This window comes from Leucoraja erinacea, unplaced genomic scaffold (assembly GCF_028641065.1).
Source record: "Leucoraja erinacea ecotype New England unplaced genomic scaffold, Leri_hhj_1 Leri_593S, whole genome shotgun sequence".
NCBI classification, from domain to species: domain Eukaryota; kingdom Metazoa; phylum Chordata; class Chondrichthyes; order Rajiformes; family Rajidae; genus Leucoraja; species Leucoraja erinaceus.
In genome coordinates, this window is record NW_026576502.1 from 1 (window position 1) to 20,000 (window position 20,000).

The 20,000-nt window shown below is 49.3% G+C and overlaps 1 protein-coding gene across 1 annotated transcript in view; it reads right to left on the reverse strand.

The window, feature by feature from the left end:
• Window positions 1-5,085: 5,085 nt before the first annotated feature.
• LOC129694265 (ubiquitin carboxyl-terminal hydrolase 37-like) overlaps window positions 5,086-20,000 on the reverse strand; it is a 55,939-nt gene continuing 41,024 nt past the window's right edge. Inside the window, exons 14-18 of the mRNA XM_055630982.1 lie at window positions 19,427-19,506; window positions 12,644-12,808; window positions 9,775-9,837; window positions 8,450-8,591; window positions 5,086-5,685 (exon numbers count right to left, since the gene is read on the reverse strand). Coding sequence (XP_055486957.1) covers window positions 5,101-5,685; window positions 8,450-8,591; window positions 9,775-9,837; window positions 12,644-12,808; window positions 19,427-19,506 — 1,035 coding nt within the window. The 3' untranslated portion in view covers window positions 5,086-5,100. The remainder of the gene's footprint in view (window positions 5,686-8,449; window positions 8,592-9,774; window positions 9,838-12,643; window positions 12,809-19,426; window positions 19,507-20,000) is intronic.

The window sequence follows — 20,000 nt, forward strand, 5'->3', positions numbered from 1 at the left end:
TAATTCCTGGGATGGCAGGACTGTCGTATGCTGAGAGAATGGAGCAGCTGGGCTTGTATACTCTGAAGTTTAGAAGGATGAGAGGAGGTCTTCTTGAAACATATAAGATTATTAATGGGTTTGGACACGCTAGAGGCAGGAAACATGTTCCTGATGTTGGGGGAGTCCAGAACCAGGGGCCACAGTTTAAGAATAAGGGGTAAGCCATTTAGAATGGAGATGTGGAAAACCTTTTGACACAGAGAGTTGTGAGTTTGTGGAATTCTCTGCCTCAGAGGGTGGTGGAGGCCGGTTCTCTGGATATTTTCAAGAGAGAGCTAGATAGGGCTCTTAAAGGTAGCGGAGTCAGAGGATATGGGGAGAAGGCAGGAACGGGGTACTGGCTGTGGATGATCAGCCATAATCACATTGAATGGGGTGCTGGCCCGAAGGGCCGAATGGCCTACTCCTGCACCTGTTGTCTATTATCGATTGACCACAAGAAATTGCAGAGTTGTAGATATTGCCCAGTCCATCACACAGACCACACTCCCCACCATCGACTCCATCTACACTTCACACTGCCTCTGGATCTTATAGAAACATATAAAATTATAAAAGCACTGGACAAGCTAGATGCAGGAAAAATGTTCCCAATGTTGGGTGAGTCCAGAACCAGGGGCCACACAGTCTTAGAATAAAGGGGAGGTCATTTAAGACTGAGGTGAGAAAAAAACTTTTCCACCCAGAGTTGTGAATTTGTGGAATTCCCTGCCACAGAGAGCAGTGGAGGCCAGGTCACTGGATGGATATAAGAGATAGAGCTCTAGGGGCTAGTGGAGTCAAGGGATATGGGGAGAAGGCAGGCACGGGTTATTGATTGGGGACGATCAGCCATGATCACAATGAATGGCGGTGCTGGCTCGAAGGGCCGAATGGCCTCCTCCTGCACCTATTTTCTATGATTCTTGAAAGCAGCCAACATAATCAAGCACCAATCACACCCCGGTCATTCTTTCCTCTCCTGTCAGGCAAAGAATGCAACAGCTTGGAAGTAGGTACCACCAGATTCAGGAACAGCTTCTTCCCAGCTGTTATCAGGCAACGGAACCATCCTACCACACCCAGAAAACTACTATCTACCTCATTGGTGACCCTCAGATGACCATTGATCGGACTTTACTGGCTTTACCTTACACTAAACGCTATTCCCTTACCGTAGCTGTACACTGTAAATGGCTCGATTGTAATCATGTATTGTCTTTCCGCTGACTGGATTGCATGCAACAGAAGCTTTTCACTGTACCCCGGTACACGTGACAATAAACTAAACTGACTGGAGCTGCAGCAGAAACATAAGCTAGGGTGCAGTCCACATTCCCCTGACCTGCTGAGTTACTCCAGCACTCTGTGCATTTTTTTTGTTGAGTTATCCCGTCTAACAGGGCTGGTGTTCATGCCCTAGTAACGAAGCTCTTCTCCGATGCTTGCCCTCCCTATGATTTGAGAGGATGTTGCCAGAACCAGTGGGTGAGAGCTATGGGGAGAGGTCGAGCAGGCTGGGGACTCCATTCCTTGGAGCTCAGGAGGATGTAGATCAACAGTATTGCTGATTTGATCCGTGTCTGATTTTGCTGCTGATGACCTGATCCATGTCAGGTTTTCCATACCACCACCTCCACCTGTGGGCAGTCATGATGTTTTTTTAATTTTACCTTGCAATACGGAGCCCCCAGTACTCATTTTGATGGTCTGGTGGGGAGATTTGCAAAGGCTACTGGGGAGACTTTAAACTAGAACAGTTGGGGGGGGAGGGACTCAAATAGAGAAAGCTAGTAGACGGGCAAGAGGCAGAGAAGGGAAGCACTCAAGCCCAACATGAAGGGGCGAAAGAAGAAAAAAATAATAAACAGAGAATAAGAGGTGGTGTGGTTCTTAAATGTGTGAGCGGAGAGACAGAGGGGTGTAAAATGAAGGCAGAAGCAATAGGTAGCAAGGTGAAAAGTAAAATTGGCAGGCAGACAAATCCAGGGCAAAAATCAAAAAGGGCCACTTTTCAACATAATTGTATAAGGGGTAAGAGTGTTGTAAAAACAAGCCTGAAGGCTTTGTGTCTCAATGCAAGGAGCATTCGTAATACGGTGGATGAGTTGAATGTGCAGATAGCTATTAATGACTATGATATAGTTGGGATCACGGAGACATGGCTCCAGGGTGACCAAGGCTGGGAGCTGAACATCCAGGGATATTCAATATTCAGGAGGGATAGACAGAAAGGAAAAGGAGGTGGGGTAGCGTTGCTGGTTAGAGAGGAGATTAACGCAATAGAAAGGAAGGACATTAGCTTGGAGGATGTGGAATCGATATGGGTAGAGCTGCGAAACACTAAGGGGCAGAAAACGCTAGTGGGGAGTTGTGTACAGGCCACCTAACAGTAGTAGTGGAGTTGGGGATGGCATCAAACAGGAAATTAAAAATGCGTGCAACAAAAAGGTAAAACGGTTACAATGGGTGACTTCAATCTACATATAGATTGGGTGAATCAAATTGGCAGGGGTGCTGAGGAAGAGGATTTCTTGGGATGTATGCGGGATATATTTCCAAACCAACATGTAGAGGAACTAACGAGAGAGCAGGCTATTCTAGACTGGGTATTGAGTAATGAGGAAGGGGTAGTTAGCAGTCTTGTTGTGCGTGGCCCCTTGGGCAAGAGTGACCATAATATGGTTGAGTTCTTCATTAGGATGGAGAGTGACATTGTTAATTCAGAAACAAGGGTCCTGAACTTAAAGAAAGGTAATTTTGAGGGTATGAGGCGTGAATTGGCCAAGATTGACTGGCAAATGATTCTTAATGGGTTGACGGTGGATGAGCAATGGAAGGCATTTAAAGACTGCATGGATTAACTACAACAATTGTTCATTCCAGTTTGGCCAAAGAATAAATCAGGGAAGGTAGTGCATCCGTGGATAACAAGGAAAATCAGGGATAGTATCAAAACAAAAGATGAAGCATACAAATTAGCCAGAAAAAGCAGCATACCAGAGGACTGGGAGAAATTCAGAGTCCAGCAGAGGAGGACAAAAGGCTTAATTAGGAAAGGGAAAATAGATTATGAAAGAAAACTGGCAGGGAGCATAAAAACTGACTGCAAAAGTTTTTATAGATATGTGAAGAGAAAAAGATTAGTTAAAACAAATGTAGGTCCCTTGCAGTCAAAAACAGGTGAGTTGATCATGGGGAACAAGGACATGGCAGACCAATTGAATAACTACTTTGGTTCTGTCTTCACTAAGGAAGACAAATAATCTGCCGGAAATAGCAGGGGACCAGGGGGTCAAATGAGATGGAGGAACTGAATGAAATCCAGGTTAGCCGGGAAGTGGTGTTAGGTAAATTGAATGGATTAAAGGCCGATAAATCCCCAGGGCCAGATAGGCTGCATCCCAGAGTACTGAAGGAAGTCGCCCCAGAAATAGTGGATGCATTAGTGATCATTTTTCAAAACTCTTTAGATTCTGGAGTAGTTCCTGAGGATTGGAGGGTAGCTAATGTAACCCCACTTTTTAAAAGGCGAGGGAGAGAGAAAACGGGGAATTACAGACCAGTTAGTCTAACATCGGTGGTGGGGAAACTGCTAGAGTCAGTTATTAAAGATGGGATAGCAGCACATTTGGAAAGTGGTGAAATCATTGGACAAAGGCAGCATGGATTTATGAAAGGTAAATATGTCTGACGAATCTTATAGAATTTTGCGAGGATGTAACTAGTAGAGTGGATAAGGGAGAACCAGTGGATGTGGTGTATCTGGACTTCCAGAAGGCTTTCGCCAAGGTCCCACATAAGAGTATACAAACTTAAAGCACTCGGTATTGGGGGTTCAGTATTGATGTGGATAGAGAACTGGCTGGCAGACAGGAAGCAAAGAGTAGGAGTAAACGGGCCCTTTTCACAATGGCAGGCAGTGACTAGTGGGGTACCGCAAGGCTTAGTGCTGGGATCCCAGCTATTTACAATATATATTAATGATTTGGACGAGGGAATTGAATGCAACATCTCCTAGTTTGCAGATGCAGTATAATGTCGATAAATGTGAGGTTATCCACTTCGGTGGCAAAAACATGAAAGTAGACTATTATCTAAATGGTGGCCGATTAGGAAAGGGGGAGATGCAACGAGACCTGGGTGTCATGGTACACCAGTCATTGAAAGTAGGCATGTAGGTGCAGCAGGCAGTGAAGAAAGCGAATGGCATGTTAGCATTCACAGCAAAAGGATTTGAGTATAGGAGCAGGGAGGTTCTACTGCAGTTGTACAGGGTCTTGGTGAGACCACACCTGGAGTATTGCGTACAGTTTTGGTCTCCAAATCTGAGTAAAGACATTCTTGCCATAGAGGGTGTACAGAGAAGGTTCACCAGACTGATTCCTGGGATGTCAGGACTTTTCGGGTAGATGCACAGTCTCTTGCCCAGAGGACATAGCTTAAGGATAAGAGGGAAATTCTTAAGGATAAGGGGGAAATCCTTTAAAACCGAAATGAGAAGAACTTTTTTTCACACAGAGAGAAGGTTCACCAGACTGATTCCTGTGAGGGAGTCAGGACTTTTCAGGGGGGAGAGAAGGCACGGGATACTGAGTTGGAGTCTCATATTGAATGGCGGTGCCCAGAGGACATAGGTTCAAGGTGAAGGAGAAAAATTAAATAGGAAACGCTTTCACAAAAAAGGGTGGTGGGTGTATGGAACGAGCTGCCAGAGGAGGTAGTTGAGGCTGGGACTATCCCGATATTTAAGAAACGGTTAGGAAGATACATGGATAGGACAGGTAAACAAAATTGCTGGAGAAACTCAGCGGGTGCAACAGCATCTATGGAGCGAAGGAAATAGGCAACGTTTCGGGCCCGAAACGTTGCCTATTTCCTTCGCTCCATAGATGCTGCTGCACCCGCTGAGTTTCTCCAGCAATTTTGTGTACCTTCGATTTTTCCAGCATCTGCAGTTCCTTCTTGAACACATGGATTGTATTGTATTGTATTCAAATTTATTGTCATTGTCTCAATTTGAGACAACGAAATGAATTTCCCTTACAGGCAGTATCATAAAAAAAAAAAAAAAAAAAATCACAAATAAATAAATAATAAATAAATAATAAAACATATTAAAAATAAAATTGAATAGGATAGGACAGGTTTGGAGGGATATGGGCCAAGCGCAGGCAGATGGGACTGGTGTCGCCGGTGTGGGCAAGTTGGGCCAAAGTGTCTGTTTCCGCTCCATGACTGCGGTGACCCACCTGTATCCACGGTGTTTCTGGACACATCCATCTCTGCCACCTCGTGCTGCTCCAACAACTCCTGGGCCTCGTCGTCCCCGAAGCCGGTGTCGGGGCTGCTGCTGGGCTTCTCCTGCCCCGGGCCCCTGGCCGGGCTCCTCAACGTCTCCTGCCCCTCGACCATGGCCGGGCTCAGCGACGTCCCCTGCCCCTCGCCCACGGGCGGGTCACGCAACGTCTCCTGTCCCTGGCCTCTAGCCGGGCTCCGGGACGTCTCCTGTCCGTCGTCCCTGCCCGGGCTCCTCGACGTCTCCTGCTTGCTGATCTCCAGCACGGCGGCCAACAACTCATCTTCACTCATCCTGTCAAAGGACGAGTCTAGCACCAGGGTCGTGGCCGGGAGCTCCAGCTCCTGCTTGCTTGCCTTGAGAGCCTGACCAGGAGACAAGCAGCACATTTAAACAAGACGGCACAGTGGTGGTGCAGCGGGTAGAGCTGCTGCCTCACAGCGCCAGAGACCCGGGTTCCATCCTGACTACGGGCGCTGTCAGTACGGAGTTTGCACGTTCTCCCCGTGACCTGCGTGGGTTTTCTCCGGGTGCTCCAGTTTCCTCCCACACTCCAAAGACGTGCAGGTTTGTAGGTTAATTGACTTGGTAAGAGCGAAGAAACAGGCCCTTCGGCCCACTGAGTCCGTGCCGACCAACCATCACCCCTTGCACTGCCATCAGAGTCTGCACTAACCAGCCATCACCCCAAACATATAAGATTGTTAAGGGCTTGGACACGCTAGAGGCAGGAAACATGTTCCCGATGTTGGGGGGAGTCCAGAACCAGGAGCCACACAGTTTAAGAATAAGGAGTAAGCCATTTAGAACGGAGATGAGGAAACACTTTTTCCTCAGAGAGTGGCGAGTCTGTGGAATTCTCTGCCTCAGAGGGCGGTGGAGGCCGGTTCTCTGGATGCTTTCAAGAGAGCTAGATAGGGCTCTTAAAAATAGCGGAGTCAGGGGATATGGGGAGAAGGCAGGAACGGGGTACTGATTGGGAATGATCAGCCATGATCATATTGAATGGCGGTGCTGGCTCGAAGGGCCAAATGGCCTCTACTCCTGCACCTGTTGTTTATTGTCACTGGTTCTATCCTACACTGGGGACAATTAACCTACAAACCTGCGTGTATTTGCAGAGTTGGAGGAAACCAGAGCACATGGGAGGAAACGTCACGGTGACGCAGCGGTAGAGTTGCTGCCTCACAGCGCCAGGTATCCGGGCGGGATCCCAGGTACAGGTGCTGCCTGTACGGAGTGTGCATGTTCTCCCCGTGTGTTTTCTCCAGGTGCTCCGGTTTCCAGGCACAATCAAGACGTACAGGTCTGTAGGTTAATTGCCTCCTGTAAATGATCCTGAGTGTGTGTAGCATGGTGCTAGTGTATGGGGTTCGCTGGTCAGTACGGGCTCGGTGGGCCGAAGGTCCTGTTTCCGCACTGTATCTCTAAACTAAACTAAAGCTAGAGAGAGACACACAATAAGCTGGAGAAACTCAGCGGGCAGGCAGCCTCTCTGGAGAGAAGGAAACTCAGTGGGCTGGCAGCATCTCTGGAGAGACCCTGTGTGCCTGGGTCCTGGACTTTCTCACCGCCAGGCCCCAGGTAGTCAAGATGGGAGGGAATACATCGGAGTCCCTCACCCTGAGCACAGGATCGCCCCAGGGTTGCGTCCTCAGCCCCCTATTGTACTCCCTGTACACACATGACTGTGTGGCTAGGTTCAGCTCCAATTCAATAATTAAGTTTGCTGATGACACTGTGGTGGTGGGCCTGATCTCAGACAACGATGAGAAGGCCTACCGGGAGGAGGTGGCTGATCTAGCACTCTGGTGCCAAGATAACAGCCTCCTCTAGAACATCAAAAAAACGAAGGAGCTGATCGTGGACTTTAGGAGTGCACATCATCCGAGGACGTACACTCCATTGAGGATAAATGGGGATCCTGTGGATAGGGTGAACTGTTTCAAATATCTGGGAGTCCACATCTCTGAGGATATGACATGGGCATCACACGCCTCAGCACTCGTGAGTAAGGCAAGGCAGCGCCTTTACCACCTCAGGCAATTGAGGAAATTCAGAGTGTCTCCGAGGATCCTCCAGTGCTTCTACGCAGCGGCGGTGGAAAGCATCTTGTCCGGGAACATTACCATCTGGTTTGGGAATTGCTCTGCCAAGGACAAGAAGGCTCTGCAGAGAGTAGTGCGTTCTGCCGAACGCACTATGGGAACTTCACTCACCCCCCTGCAGAAACTATACAACAGGAGGTGCAACTCCAGAGCAAACAAAATCATGGGAGACCCCTTCCACCCCTGCAACGGACTGTTCCAGCTGCTACGGTCAGGCAAACGCCTCCGTTGCCATGCGGTGAGAACGGAGAGGTTGAGAAGGAGTTTCTTCCCAGAGGCAATTCGGACTGTAAACGCCTATCTCACCAGGGACTAACTCTACAGAACGTTTTTCCTTCCATTATTTATTATGTAAAAGAATATGTGTGTTATGATTGTGTTTATAATTTGTTTGGTTGTTTTGTTGTTTGTCTTTTGCACAAAACATTGCCACTTTCATTTCACTGCACATCTCGTATGTGTATGTGACAAATAAACTTGACTTGACCTGAAACTGTGATGTTCCGGGTTGAGACCTTTCTTCAGACCCGAAACATCACCCATTCCTTCTCTCCAGAGATGCTGCCCGTTCGCTGAGTTACTCCAGCTTTTTGTGTCTATCTTCGGTTTAAACCACCATCTACAGTTCCTTCCTACAAATTAAAGCCAACAGGCAAGTAGTTGCTTGGGTTCCTGCCATCTTCTCAGCCTAAACTACCAGTGCTCAGGTGGGCAGCTTCCCGATGTTGGGGGAGTCCAGAACCAGGGGCCACACACAGTTTAAGAATAAGGGGGTAAGCCATTTAGAACGGAGACGAGGAAACACTTTTTCTCACACAGAGAGGGGCGAGTCTGTGGAATTCTCTGCCTCAGAGGGCGGTGGAGGCCAATTTTCTGCATGCTTTCTCTTGAGATAGGGCTCTTAAAGGTAGGGAAGGGATATGGGGAGAAGGTAGGATCGGGGTACTGATTGTGGATGATCAGCTATGACCACAGTGAATGGCGGTGCTGACTCGAAGGGCCGAATGGTCTATTGTCTCACCAGCTGTATTTCCTGGTCCTCCTGCTGTGACTCTCGGTGAACCTGTTCACTCATCTGTTTGCTGATCATCATGGCTCGCTTCACCTGCTCATCTTCACTGTCCGAGTCCTGGATCACGATTGACGACTTGAAGCAGTACTTCCTACGAGCAGACATGACACAGAGAGATTCACCAGAATGCTGCTTGAAATTCCCTTGCATCTAAACCCCCCCCCCCACACCTCCCCTCCCCCCCCCCCCTCCTAAGTCGTTTTGCTAGTTGCACTCTTCGTATCCCCCCACTATCACCACTTCCACAGCCAACAATGGACCATTGTGGGCTCCACCTTTCCAGAGTCATTGGCGCCGGCTCCGATTTTGTTTAGGGATACCGCAGAAACGGGCCATTCAGCCCACGAGTCAGCACTGGCCAGCGATCCCCGCACACTAACAATACCCCACACACACACACACACTAGGGGGAATTTAACTTTTAATACCAAGCCAATTAATCTACAAACTTGTACATCTTTGGAGTGTGGGAGGAAAACGATCTTGCAGAAAACCCACACAGGTCACAGTAACATAGACACATAGACAATAGGTGCAGGAGTAGGCCATTCGGCCCTTTCAGCCTGCACCGCCATTCAATATGATCATGGCTGATCATCCAACTCAGTATCCTGTACCTGCCTTCTCTCCATACCCCCTGATCCCTTTAGCAACAAGGGCCACATCTAACTCCCTATAGCGTCATAAGTGATAGGAGCTGAATTAGTCTATCAGACCATCAAGTCCACTCCGCCATTCAACCACGGCTGATCTATCTCTCCCTCCTAACCCCATTCTCCTGCCATAACCCCTGACCCCCTTACTAATCACTATCTATCTCTGACTTGAATATACCCACTGACTTGGCCTCCACAGCCGCCTGTGGCAATGGACTCCACAGATTCCCCACCCTCTGACCAAAGAAATTCATCCTCATCTCCTTTCTAATAGGTCCATCCTTTAATTCTGAGGCAGTGGACTCTCCCACTAGTGGAAACATCCTCTCCACATCCACTCTATCCAGGCCTTTCACTATTCTGTACGTTTCAATGAGGTGTCACCCCTCATTCTTCTAAACTCCAGTGAGTACAGGCCCAGTGCCGTCAAACGCTCATCATATGTTAACCCACTCATTCCTGGGATCATTCTCCTAAACCCAACCCTACCCCCCCCCCCCCTCCCCTCCCTATTTACCCAGCACCCCGACCTGGATCTCCTCTACCCCGGTGCGGTGGGCGATGATTAATCTTCCCCGCTGGGTTGCACTACAGTGAGACCACGACCTGCACGCTTACCTCCCCAGTGTAGTCTGCACAAGTGTAGAGTTGACTGACTGCGAGGTTTTCAGTGGTCGTGAACTGCAAAATGCAAATAGTAATAACAATACCCAGTTACAGATTGCACAAAACTCTAGCAGAAACACTCATATATTAAATTAAATGTCACCGGTCCTGTCCCGAAATGTCACTTATCCATGTTCAATAGACCATAGGTGCAGGAGTAGGCCATTCGGCCCTTCGAGCCAGCAGCGCCATTCAATGTGATCATGGCTGATCATCCCCAACCAGTACCCCATTCCTGCCTCCTCCCCATATCCCCTGACTCCGCTATCTTTAAGAGCCCTATCTAGCTCTCTCTTGTAAGTATCCAGAGAACCGGCCTCCTGAGGCAGAGAATTCCACCACAAATGCTTCATGTTACTCGAGTAACGTGTGCTTATTTGGTAAACAAGCATCCGCAGTCCCTTATATTTATACTCCATTAAAATTTCTCCTTTTTACTGAAAGACCTTTAAAACACAGATTTTTTTAATCAAACGTCACCTGCACGGGGAACGGGGTACTGATTGGGGATGATCAGCCATGATCACTTTGAATGGCGGTGCTGGCTGGAAGGGCCGAATGGCCTACTCCTGCACCTACTGTCTACTGTCTGTATTTTAATGTACCATTCTAGCCTCTTATATGTGTGTTATGATTGTGTTTATAATTTGTTTGGTTGTTTTGTTGTTGACAAAAGTCCGCGAGCATTGCCACTTTCATTTCACTGCACATCTCGTATGTGTATGTGACAAATAAACTTGACTTGACTAGCCTCTTACATAGCGTGGTCAGAGGCTAGAGGCAAGAACTCTTGGTCTTGAAGTCCCACTTCAGAAACTTCGGATAAACATTTGACAGGTTCTCCAGTATTGAGAGAGTGCCACACTGCCAGGGGTCAGTTTTTGGATGCGTTGTTAATCTGAGGTGCCGTTTGTTCTCTTACTTGGTACAATTTGAAGGCTGATAAAGGGTTCTGACCACTGGGCTTTCAAGCAAATCCTTCAAGCAAAGTCACAAATGCACATGCACCGAGTGTTTTCAAAACAAACAGTGCCCCTTTCTATTATGTTCAAGAAGGAACTGCAGATGCTGGAAGATCGAAAGTACACAAAAATGCTGGAGAAACTCAGCGGGTGCAGCAGCATGTATGGAGCGAAGGAAATAGGCGACGTTTCGGGCCGAAACCCTTCTTCAGACTCCTTTCTATTATACCTTTCACTACCACAGATCACCCCAAAGTATTTTACAGTCAGCAGCATGCTGTTTAAAATCTTGTCACTACTTGTGTGTGCCAAAAGGAATAGGACTTCTCCGTGGATTGTCATCTTGTCGTGGTGGAGAAGCTTGAGATCCTGAGAGCGATGCCGTCTGGAGCTACGCTCCTGGTAGGGCCACCCATGGCGGTAAGGTAGAGGGGGAGGTCTCTGACAAAGAGCAATCCAACCAAGACCTCAACGGTGGAACAGGCGGAGGATGATGGCTGACCTTAGTGGAGCTAACGTCACAACGGCTGGGAAGGCGGATGAAGGCTGCAGCAGAAAAGGGTCTGCGGTCGTCTTGGACTCCATGCCACTGGATCCTGACCCAGATCTGTCAAGGACCGTGGGGTGGCTGTCTGTGCACCAGTCTCCCCACGTTAAACAAAGTCACGCACAGGCGTCCTCCATGAGAAGACAGTCAGACTCATTTCGAGTGATCGCCGATGAAGGATTAGTAGAATTAGGCCATTCGGCCCATCAAGTCTACTCTGCCATTCAATCATGGCTGATCTATCCCTCCCTCCTAACCCCATTCTCCTGCCTTCCCCCCCCCATAGCCTCTGACACCTGTAGTTGTAATTTGTTGAAATAAAGGTGCTGAAGTCGCGCAGCAAGTCAGGCAGCATCTTTGGAGGAACCTCTGAAGGGTCCTGACCCGGAATGTCACCCGCACACATTCTCCAGAGATGCTGTAGACACAAAAAGCTGGAGTAGTTCAGCTTACAGGACAGGCAGCATCTCTGGAGAGAAGGAATGGGAGATGTGTCGGGTCGCGACCCTTCTTCATTCAACCCAAAACCACCCAGTCTCGACCTGAAACGTTATCCATTCCTCCTCTCCAGAGATGCTGCCTGTTAGAGTGATAGTGTGGAAACAGACCCTTCGGCCCAACCTGCCCACAACAGCCAACATGTCCCAGCTACACTAGTCCCACCTGCCTGCGCTCGGTCCATATCCCTCCAAACCTGTCCTATCCATGTACATGTCTGTCAAAATGTCCCTTAAACGATGGGATAGTCCCAGCCTCAACTACCTGGAGAGAGTACAGAGGAGATTTACTAGAATGTTGCCTGGGTTTCAACAACTAAGTTACAGAGATAGGTTGAATAAGTTAGGTCTTTATTCTCTGGAGCGCAGAAGGTTAAGGGGGGACCTGATAGAGGTCTTTAAAATGATGAGAGGGATAGACAGAGTTGATGTGGACAAACTTTTCCCTTTGAGAATAGGGAAGATTCAAAAAGAGGACATGACTTCAGAATTAAGGGACAGAAGTTTAGGGGTAATATGAGGGGGAACTTCTTTACGCAGAGAGTGGTAGCGGTGTGGAATGAGCTTCCAGTGGAAGTGGTGGAGGCAGGTTCATTGGTATCATTTAAAAATAAATTGGATAGGCATATGGATGAGAAGGGAATGGAGGGTTATGGTATGAGTGCAGGCAGGTGGGACTAAGGGGAAAAAAATTTGTTCAGCACGGACTTGTAGTGCCGAGATGGCCTGTTTCCGTGCTGTAATTGTTATATGGTTATATGGTTACCTCCTCCGGCAGCTTGCTCCATACACCCACCCACCCAACATTTACTTACATTGGACCTTGCGTGTTCCAGGCCAGTACATGGGGCTGCCGTGTGGTCTCAGTGCAGTGGGCAGCGAGGGCCAGGTACTTGGGGATGATCACCTGCTGGCCCAGCTTGTTATTCAGAGAGAGCTGCACGTTAAAGCTGTACCGTTTCAGGTGGAGGATGAGGACCCTGCAAGAAGAAGCCAGTCTGTTAGCACAACCAGGGGACCCTCTTTGCACGTGGAGAGCGGTCAGGGACGAACGGTATCGAGAGGCAGGGCCCGTGATAAAGATATTTAGACATTAGAGATACAACATGGGTTTGGCGCACCGAGTCCACACTGACCAGCAATCCCACTGCACACTAACATTATCCTACACACCAGAATAGAATGCCTTTTATTGTCATTCAAACAGTTTGGTTTGAACGAAATTGCATTTCTACAGTCTAAAACATTACAAAAAAAACCAGACGCACACTTAACACAAACATCCATCACAGTGAATCTCCAACATGTCCTCACTGTGATGGAAGGCAAAATCTTATCTCTTCCCTTTGTTCTTCTCCCGCGGTCCAGCAGTCCAACTGCAGCGTCGAGGCGACTGGGGCTCCCGATGTTAAAGCCCCCGGCGGGCGATGGTAAGTCCCGTGGCCGTTAAGCCGCGCCGGACGACGTTAGGCCCCGCTCCGAGTCATTTAAACCCCCGAGATTCCAGCGGGAGAAGTTCCGTTGCGGGAACTCCGAAAAGCGGTCTCCCACCAGGGACCTGCGAGCTCCCGACGTTACCGTCCACGGGGCCTGTGGCCGGATCCTCTGAAGCTCCGAAGCCGGGTCGCAGCCGCGCGCCACTACAGCTCTCCCCGTCCCGAAGTCAGCCAGCTCCGCGATGTCAATCAAGCCTGCAGGCTCTGTGACTGGAGACAGGCTGGTCCCACCGGCTCCACGGTGTTATGTTAGGCTCAACGACATTGGAGACCCGACAGGGAAAAAGTCGGGTCCCCGAACAGGGAAGAGATTAAATGGTTTCCCCCACATATACACAGCTACAAAATAATAAAAACTAGAATCAACACAAACATTTAACGAGACAAACATTTAAAAAAGACGGACTGCTGTCGAACCGCTGCCACACCACAACAAGGGACAATTCATAAAAGTCAGGAAGGATAGTGTAGATGGTTTATGCATGCAACCTATAATGTAGCTACCTCAATACCACTAACCACGCCTTAGTTATCTCAGTATAACTGTGATATCTTCCCCTTGCTCCTCCCCTGGTTCCAGTACGCCTGAAGACTAGATGCAGTCAGTACTGGGACATGTGCCTTTATTAAATACTCAGTAAAGTTACAAGTGTGCCAGACTTGACTTCTTTACATGGTGTCGGCAAGTTAAACGCGTGCCTCCTGTTCATCGGGTTTTATTTGCTCCTAGTTTAACTAGTGTTTAAATCCCCTCCACGCCATGTCATTCTCGTGCCGCAAGCCCTCGCCCCTTGTCTTTGATGCTGACGTTGTGGAGCGATGGGCTACTTTTGTGCTGGACTACAACCACTTCATCAATATCGTGCACCAAAATGACCCTGATGCGGTCAAAGGCTCACTCCTGCTGAACCTTGCTGGCCCTGATGCTATGAAGCGAGCTCAGACTTTCACTTACAATCCCAGCGGTCCTGGATGACAACGACCAGATCATCGAGCCGGCGGAGTCTGCCAACGACCCGGCATGTCTCGTACGAAAGTTTGCGGAAATTTGTGACTTGCCCTCTAACCGTACATTAGAAACAATGAAATTAGGTGCAGGAGTAGAGGCCATTCGGCCCTTCGAGCCTGCACCGCCATTCAATATGATCATGGCTGATCATCCAACTCAGTATCCCGTACCTGCCTTCTCTCCATACCCCCTGATCCCCTTAGCCACAAGGGCCACATCTAACTCCCTCTTAAATATAGCCAATGAACTGGCCTCAACTACCCTCTGTGGCAGAGAGTTCCACAGATTCACCACTCTCTGCGTGAAAAAAGTTCTTCTCATCTCGGTTTTAAAGGATTTCCCCTTTATCCTCAAGCTGTGACCCCTTGTCCTGGACTTCCCTAACATCGGGAACAATCTTCTTGCATCTAGCCTGCCCAACCCCTTAAGAATTTTGTAAGTTTCTATAAGATCCCCTCTCAATCTTCTAAATTCTAAAGAGTATAAACCAAGTCTATCCAGTCTTTCTTCATAAGACAGTCCTGACATCCCAGGAATCAGTCTGGTGAACCGTCTCTGCACTCCCTCTATGGCAATAATGTCCTTCCTCAGATTTGGAGACCAAAACTGTACGCAATACTCCAGGTGTGGTCTCACCAAGACCCCTGTACAACTGCAGTAGAACCTCTCTGCTCCTGTACATTGGAGCGGGCCAGATTCTTTACAAGAAAACAGCAGCCTGATGAATGTTTCATCGCTGTCCTGTGCTACCTTGCTCAGTGGTGCCGATTCGAGAACATGTGTGATCAGCTCACTAGATATATTTTAGTTACCGGTATGCTGGATCAGAAGTTACGATCTGAGCTGCTGCGAAGACCAGATCCCACCCTGACTGAAGCTATGCACGCATGCAGACTGGCTGAGGTGGTTGCCCCGTTACACGGGCAGACGGGATCTGACAGTCGGTCTATCAATCTGACTGGTGTTACCATGGAACGGGGAGGGGGGGGGATGAAATAATTCACCAGGATGTTACCAGGTGTCAGGGGCATCAGGAGGGGCTGGAGAGGGGGTGTCCATAATCTTCTTGTGAATGAAACATAAACCAAAGGAATAGTTAGATCTCAAGCCGGGTGATGAGCAGCCTGGTTGTTGTCTCTGTTGGCGTCAATGTCCGCCAGGCCCTGACAGAGCTCCATGTGGTGTGTGGTAGAGCGGGCACCCAGAGATGACATGGTCGGCTGTCTGTTGTTCTGCTCCACATTCACAGGCTGGGCTCTGGCGGAGGGAGCCCCCATCTCCACACGCTGGCATTGAAACGCCCAACTCCAGCACCAAGTCTGTTGAGTTTCACCCACGCTCCTCTGGGGAGGTCAGACCCTGGACAGCTTTTATCTGGTGAAGAAATGTAGCTGTGTAATGGAGATGAGGTTGCCTTCCACTCCTGTGACCACCCGGTGGCTATCTGAGGAAATCTGAGGAAGGACAGTATTGCCATAGAGGGAGTGCAGAGACGGTTCACCAGACTGATTCCTGGGATGTCAGGACTGTCTTATGAAGAAAGACTGGATAGACTTGGTTTATACTCTCTAGAATTTAGGAGATTGAGAGGGGATCTTATAGAAACTTACAAAATTCTTAAGGGGTTGGACAGGCTAGATGCAAGAAGATTGTTCCCGATGTTAGGGAAGTCCAGGACAAGGGGTCACAGCTTAAGGATAAGGGGGAAATCCTTTAAAACCGAGATGAGAAGAACTTTTTTCACACAGAGAGTGGTGAATCTCTGGAACTCTCTGCCGCAGAGGGTAGTCGAGGCCAGTTCATTGGCTATATTTAAGAGGGAGTTAGATGTGGCCCTTGTGGCTAAGGGGATCAGAGGGTATGGAGAGAAGGTAGGTATGGGATACCGAGTTGGATGATCAGCCATGATCGTATTGAATGGCGGTGCAGGCTCGAAGGGCCGAATGGCCTACTCCTGCACCTAATTTCTATGTTTCTATCCAGTGTTCTTTTGTGTGCATAATCATAGGTGGCATAGATAAAGTGGACGGTGACTGCATTTTTCCCCCAGAACTAGAGGTCATCTAGTCCAGAACTAGAGGTCATTGTTTTGAGATGAGAGGGGAAAGACGCAAGGGGCAGTTTCTTCATGCAGAGAGGGTGATGAGAACAGGGATGGTCCCAGGAATGAGTGGGTTATTATTTGATGAGCGTTTGACAGCACTGGGCCTGTACTCGCTGGAGTTTAGAAGGATGAGGGGACACCTCATTGAAACTTACCGAATAGTGAAAGGCCTGGATAGTGGATGTGGAGAGGATGTTTCCACTAGTGGGAGAGTCTAGGACCAGAGGTCACAGCCTCAGAATTAAAGGATCTATCTTTAGAAAGGAGATGAGGAGGAATTTCTTTGGTCAGAGGGTGGTGAATCTGTGGAACTCATTGCCACAGACGGTGGTAGTGGCCAAATTACTGAATATTCTTAAGGCAGATAAAGGTAAATCCTTGGTACACAAAAGTGCTGGAGAAACTCAGCGGGTGCAGCAGCATCTATGGAGCGAAGGAAATAGGCAACGTTTCGGGCCGAAACCCTTCTTCAGACTGATGGGGGGTGGGGGTGGAGAAGGAAGGAAAAGGGGAGGAGGAGGAGCCCGAGGGCGGGGGCGAATAGGAGGGTGGGAGGAGACAGCTAGAGGGTTAGAAACATAGAAATTAGGTGCAGGAGTAGAGGCCATTCGGCCCTTCGAGCCTGCACCGCCATTCAATATGATCATGGCTGATCATCCAACTCAGGTATCCCATACCTGCCTTCTCTCCATACCCCCTGATCCCCTTAGCCACAAGGGCCACATCTAACTCCCTCTTAAATATAGCCAATGAACTGGCCTCAACTACCCTCTGCGGCAGAGAGTTCCAGAGATTCACCACCCTGTGTGAAAAAAGTTCTTCTCATCTCGGTTTTAAAGGATTTCCCCTTTAACCTTAAGCTGTGACCCCTTGTCCTGGACTTCCCTAGGCGGCGCGGCTCTGGCCAGCAGCGGCCTCTGCAGTCTGTCCGCGTTTTTATTATTTTCTGTCTGTGTTTTAATGTAGTTTTTGTTATTTTTGTTGGGGGTGTGTGTGGGGGGGGGGGGGGGGGGGGGGAAACTTTTTAAATCTCTCCCTGCACTGGAGACCCGACCTTTTCTCGTCGGGTCTCAGGTGTCGTTGAGGCCGTAACGAGGAGCGGCCTCCAACAGGAGGAAGCCGGGGACTCAGGTGCTACTCACCGTCGCCGTCGCGGGGCTGGTCGAGTCCGGAGCGGGTTGCTGCTGCTGCTGCTGCTGCTGAGTCGGGGGCTGCTGCGGAGTCGGGGGCTGCTGCTGAGTCGGGGGCTGCTGCTGCTGCGGGTCTGCGGACAGCGGCGTTGCGGGAGCCCCGAAAAGCGGTCTCTCTCCAGAGGAGCCGCGGGCTCCCGCAACGGCGAATTCTCCCGCTCGAGTTGCAGGGTCGAAGAGCTCCTGGAGCGGGGCCTAACACCATTGCCCCACGCGGCTGGAACGGCTGCGGGACTTTACGAGCGCACACCGGGGGCTCCAACACCAAGACCCGGTGTGCGACCTCGCACCACCCGGCGTGGCTTCAATGGCCGCGGGACAATCGCCATCGCCAGCCGGGGGCTATGACTCTGACATCCGGTTGGGGGGGGGGGGGGGGGGGGGGGGGGGGGGGGGGGGGGGGGAGAGTGCTGTGGAGAGATAAGTTTTTTTTTGGCCTTCCATCACAGCTATGTGATGGATGTTTATGTAAAATTGTAATTATGTTGTGTCTGGGTCTATTTGTGTGTAATGTATGGCTGCAGAAACGGCATTTCGTTTGGACCTCTAGGGGTCCAAATGACAATTAAATTGACTCTTGACTCTTGACATCGGGAACAATCTTCCTGCATCTAGCCTGTCCAACCCCTTAAGAATTTTGTAAGTTTCTATAAGATCCCCTCTCAATCTTCTAAATTCTAGAGAGTATAAACCAAGTCTATCCAGTCTTTCTTCATAAGACAGCCCTGACATCCCAGGAATCAGTCTGGTGAACCTTCTCTGCACTCCCTCTATGGAATAAAGTCCCAGTCTGCTCATCCTCTCTCTATAAGCTCCGGCACTCTAGTCCTGGCAACATCTGTGTGAAGTTGGACCAAAGAGCTCGTCTGTCTGCCTGCTGTACGACTCTAAGAACAAATAGAATTAGCAAGCACAAGAAGGGAAGAGGAGTATCGTCAAGAAAATCCAGCCTTCAGCCTCAGTCACCACCCCACTCCATCCACAGGGCGGCACAGCGGTCGAGCTGCTGCCTTATAGTGCTTGCAGCGCCGGAGAACCGGGTTGGAGACTGGTCTCCGGAGAGGGGTGCTGTCTGCACGGAGTTTGTACGTTCTCCCCGTGACCCGTGTGGGTTTTTATCCGAGATCTTCGGTTTCCTCCCACACTCCAAAAATGTACGGGTTTTGTAGGTTAATTGGCTTGGTGTAAATGTAAAAACGTATCCCTTGTGTGTGTGTGTGTGTGTGTGTTTGTGTGTTAGTGTGTGTGTGTGTGTGTGTGTGTGTGTGTGTGTGTGTTAGTGTGTTAGTGTGTGTGTGTTGGTGTGTGTGTTGGTGTGTGAGTGTATGCACGTGTGCGTGCGATAGTGTGTGCGCGTGTGGGTGTGGTGTATGTGTGTGCGTGTGCGTGGGATAGTGTCTTAGCGCTGACCCACGGTACGAGTTCATTCCACGAGCTCTCCCAAGTTTGCCCTGATTCGAACTCGGAGATTTACGGTAATGGCCGCTCGTCGGTACTCGTGGACATTTTTCAACGTGTTGAAAAATCTTCACGAGTCTTCCCGAGCTTACCTGCCGTTAGCGAGTTTTCCCCGAGTACCTGCCGTTAGCGTTACGAGCCGCTAAGAGACGTCCCCGAGCTCCGACACACCCGCTACGTTCATTCTCTGTGCTTACCCCGAGTTTGATTATTTAAAATGAATTCTTGGAATGAACTCGTACCGTGGGACAGGGGCTATTAATGTGCGGGGATGGCTGGTCGGCACGGACTTGGTCTTTCCTCGCTGTATCTCTAAACTAAAACTAAACTCAGTTACTGACCTGGGTAGCCTGCTGAACTTGTGGGTCACAACCGCATTTTTCCCATTGCATTTCTCGCAGCAGTATTCAATTTCTTCAGCCTGAAGCAAAAGATAAATCAGTCAGCGGTGTCCAACTTGCCCAGCCTCTCTGTGCAGCGCATCCAGTTAGGCAGCGGGGGTGGAAAGAGGAGGGTAGGCTCCAAAATACCCCTTCACCTCGAGCAAATACAACCAGAATAACTGGAAACGTCACCAACCCACGCTGTTCACACACTGCTTGACCTGCTGACCTACACTACCGCGGCACTTTTATCTTTAAACAAAAAACAAGATAAACCAACAAGGGCAGCACGATAGAATTGCTGATAAGACACAAAATGCTGGAGTAACTCAGTGGGTGAAACATAGAAACTAGGTGCAGGAGTAGGCCATTCGGCCCTTCGAGCCTGCACCGCCATTCAATATGATCATGGCTGATCATCCAACTCAGTATCCCGTACCTGCCTTCTCTCCATACCCCTGATCCCTTTAGCCACAAGGGCCACATCTAACTCCCTCTTAAATATAGCCAATGAACTGGCCTCAACTACCCT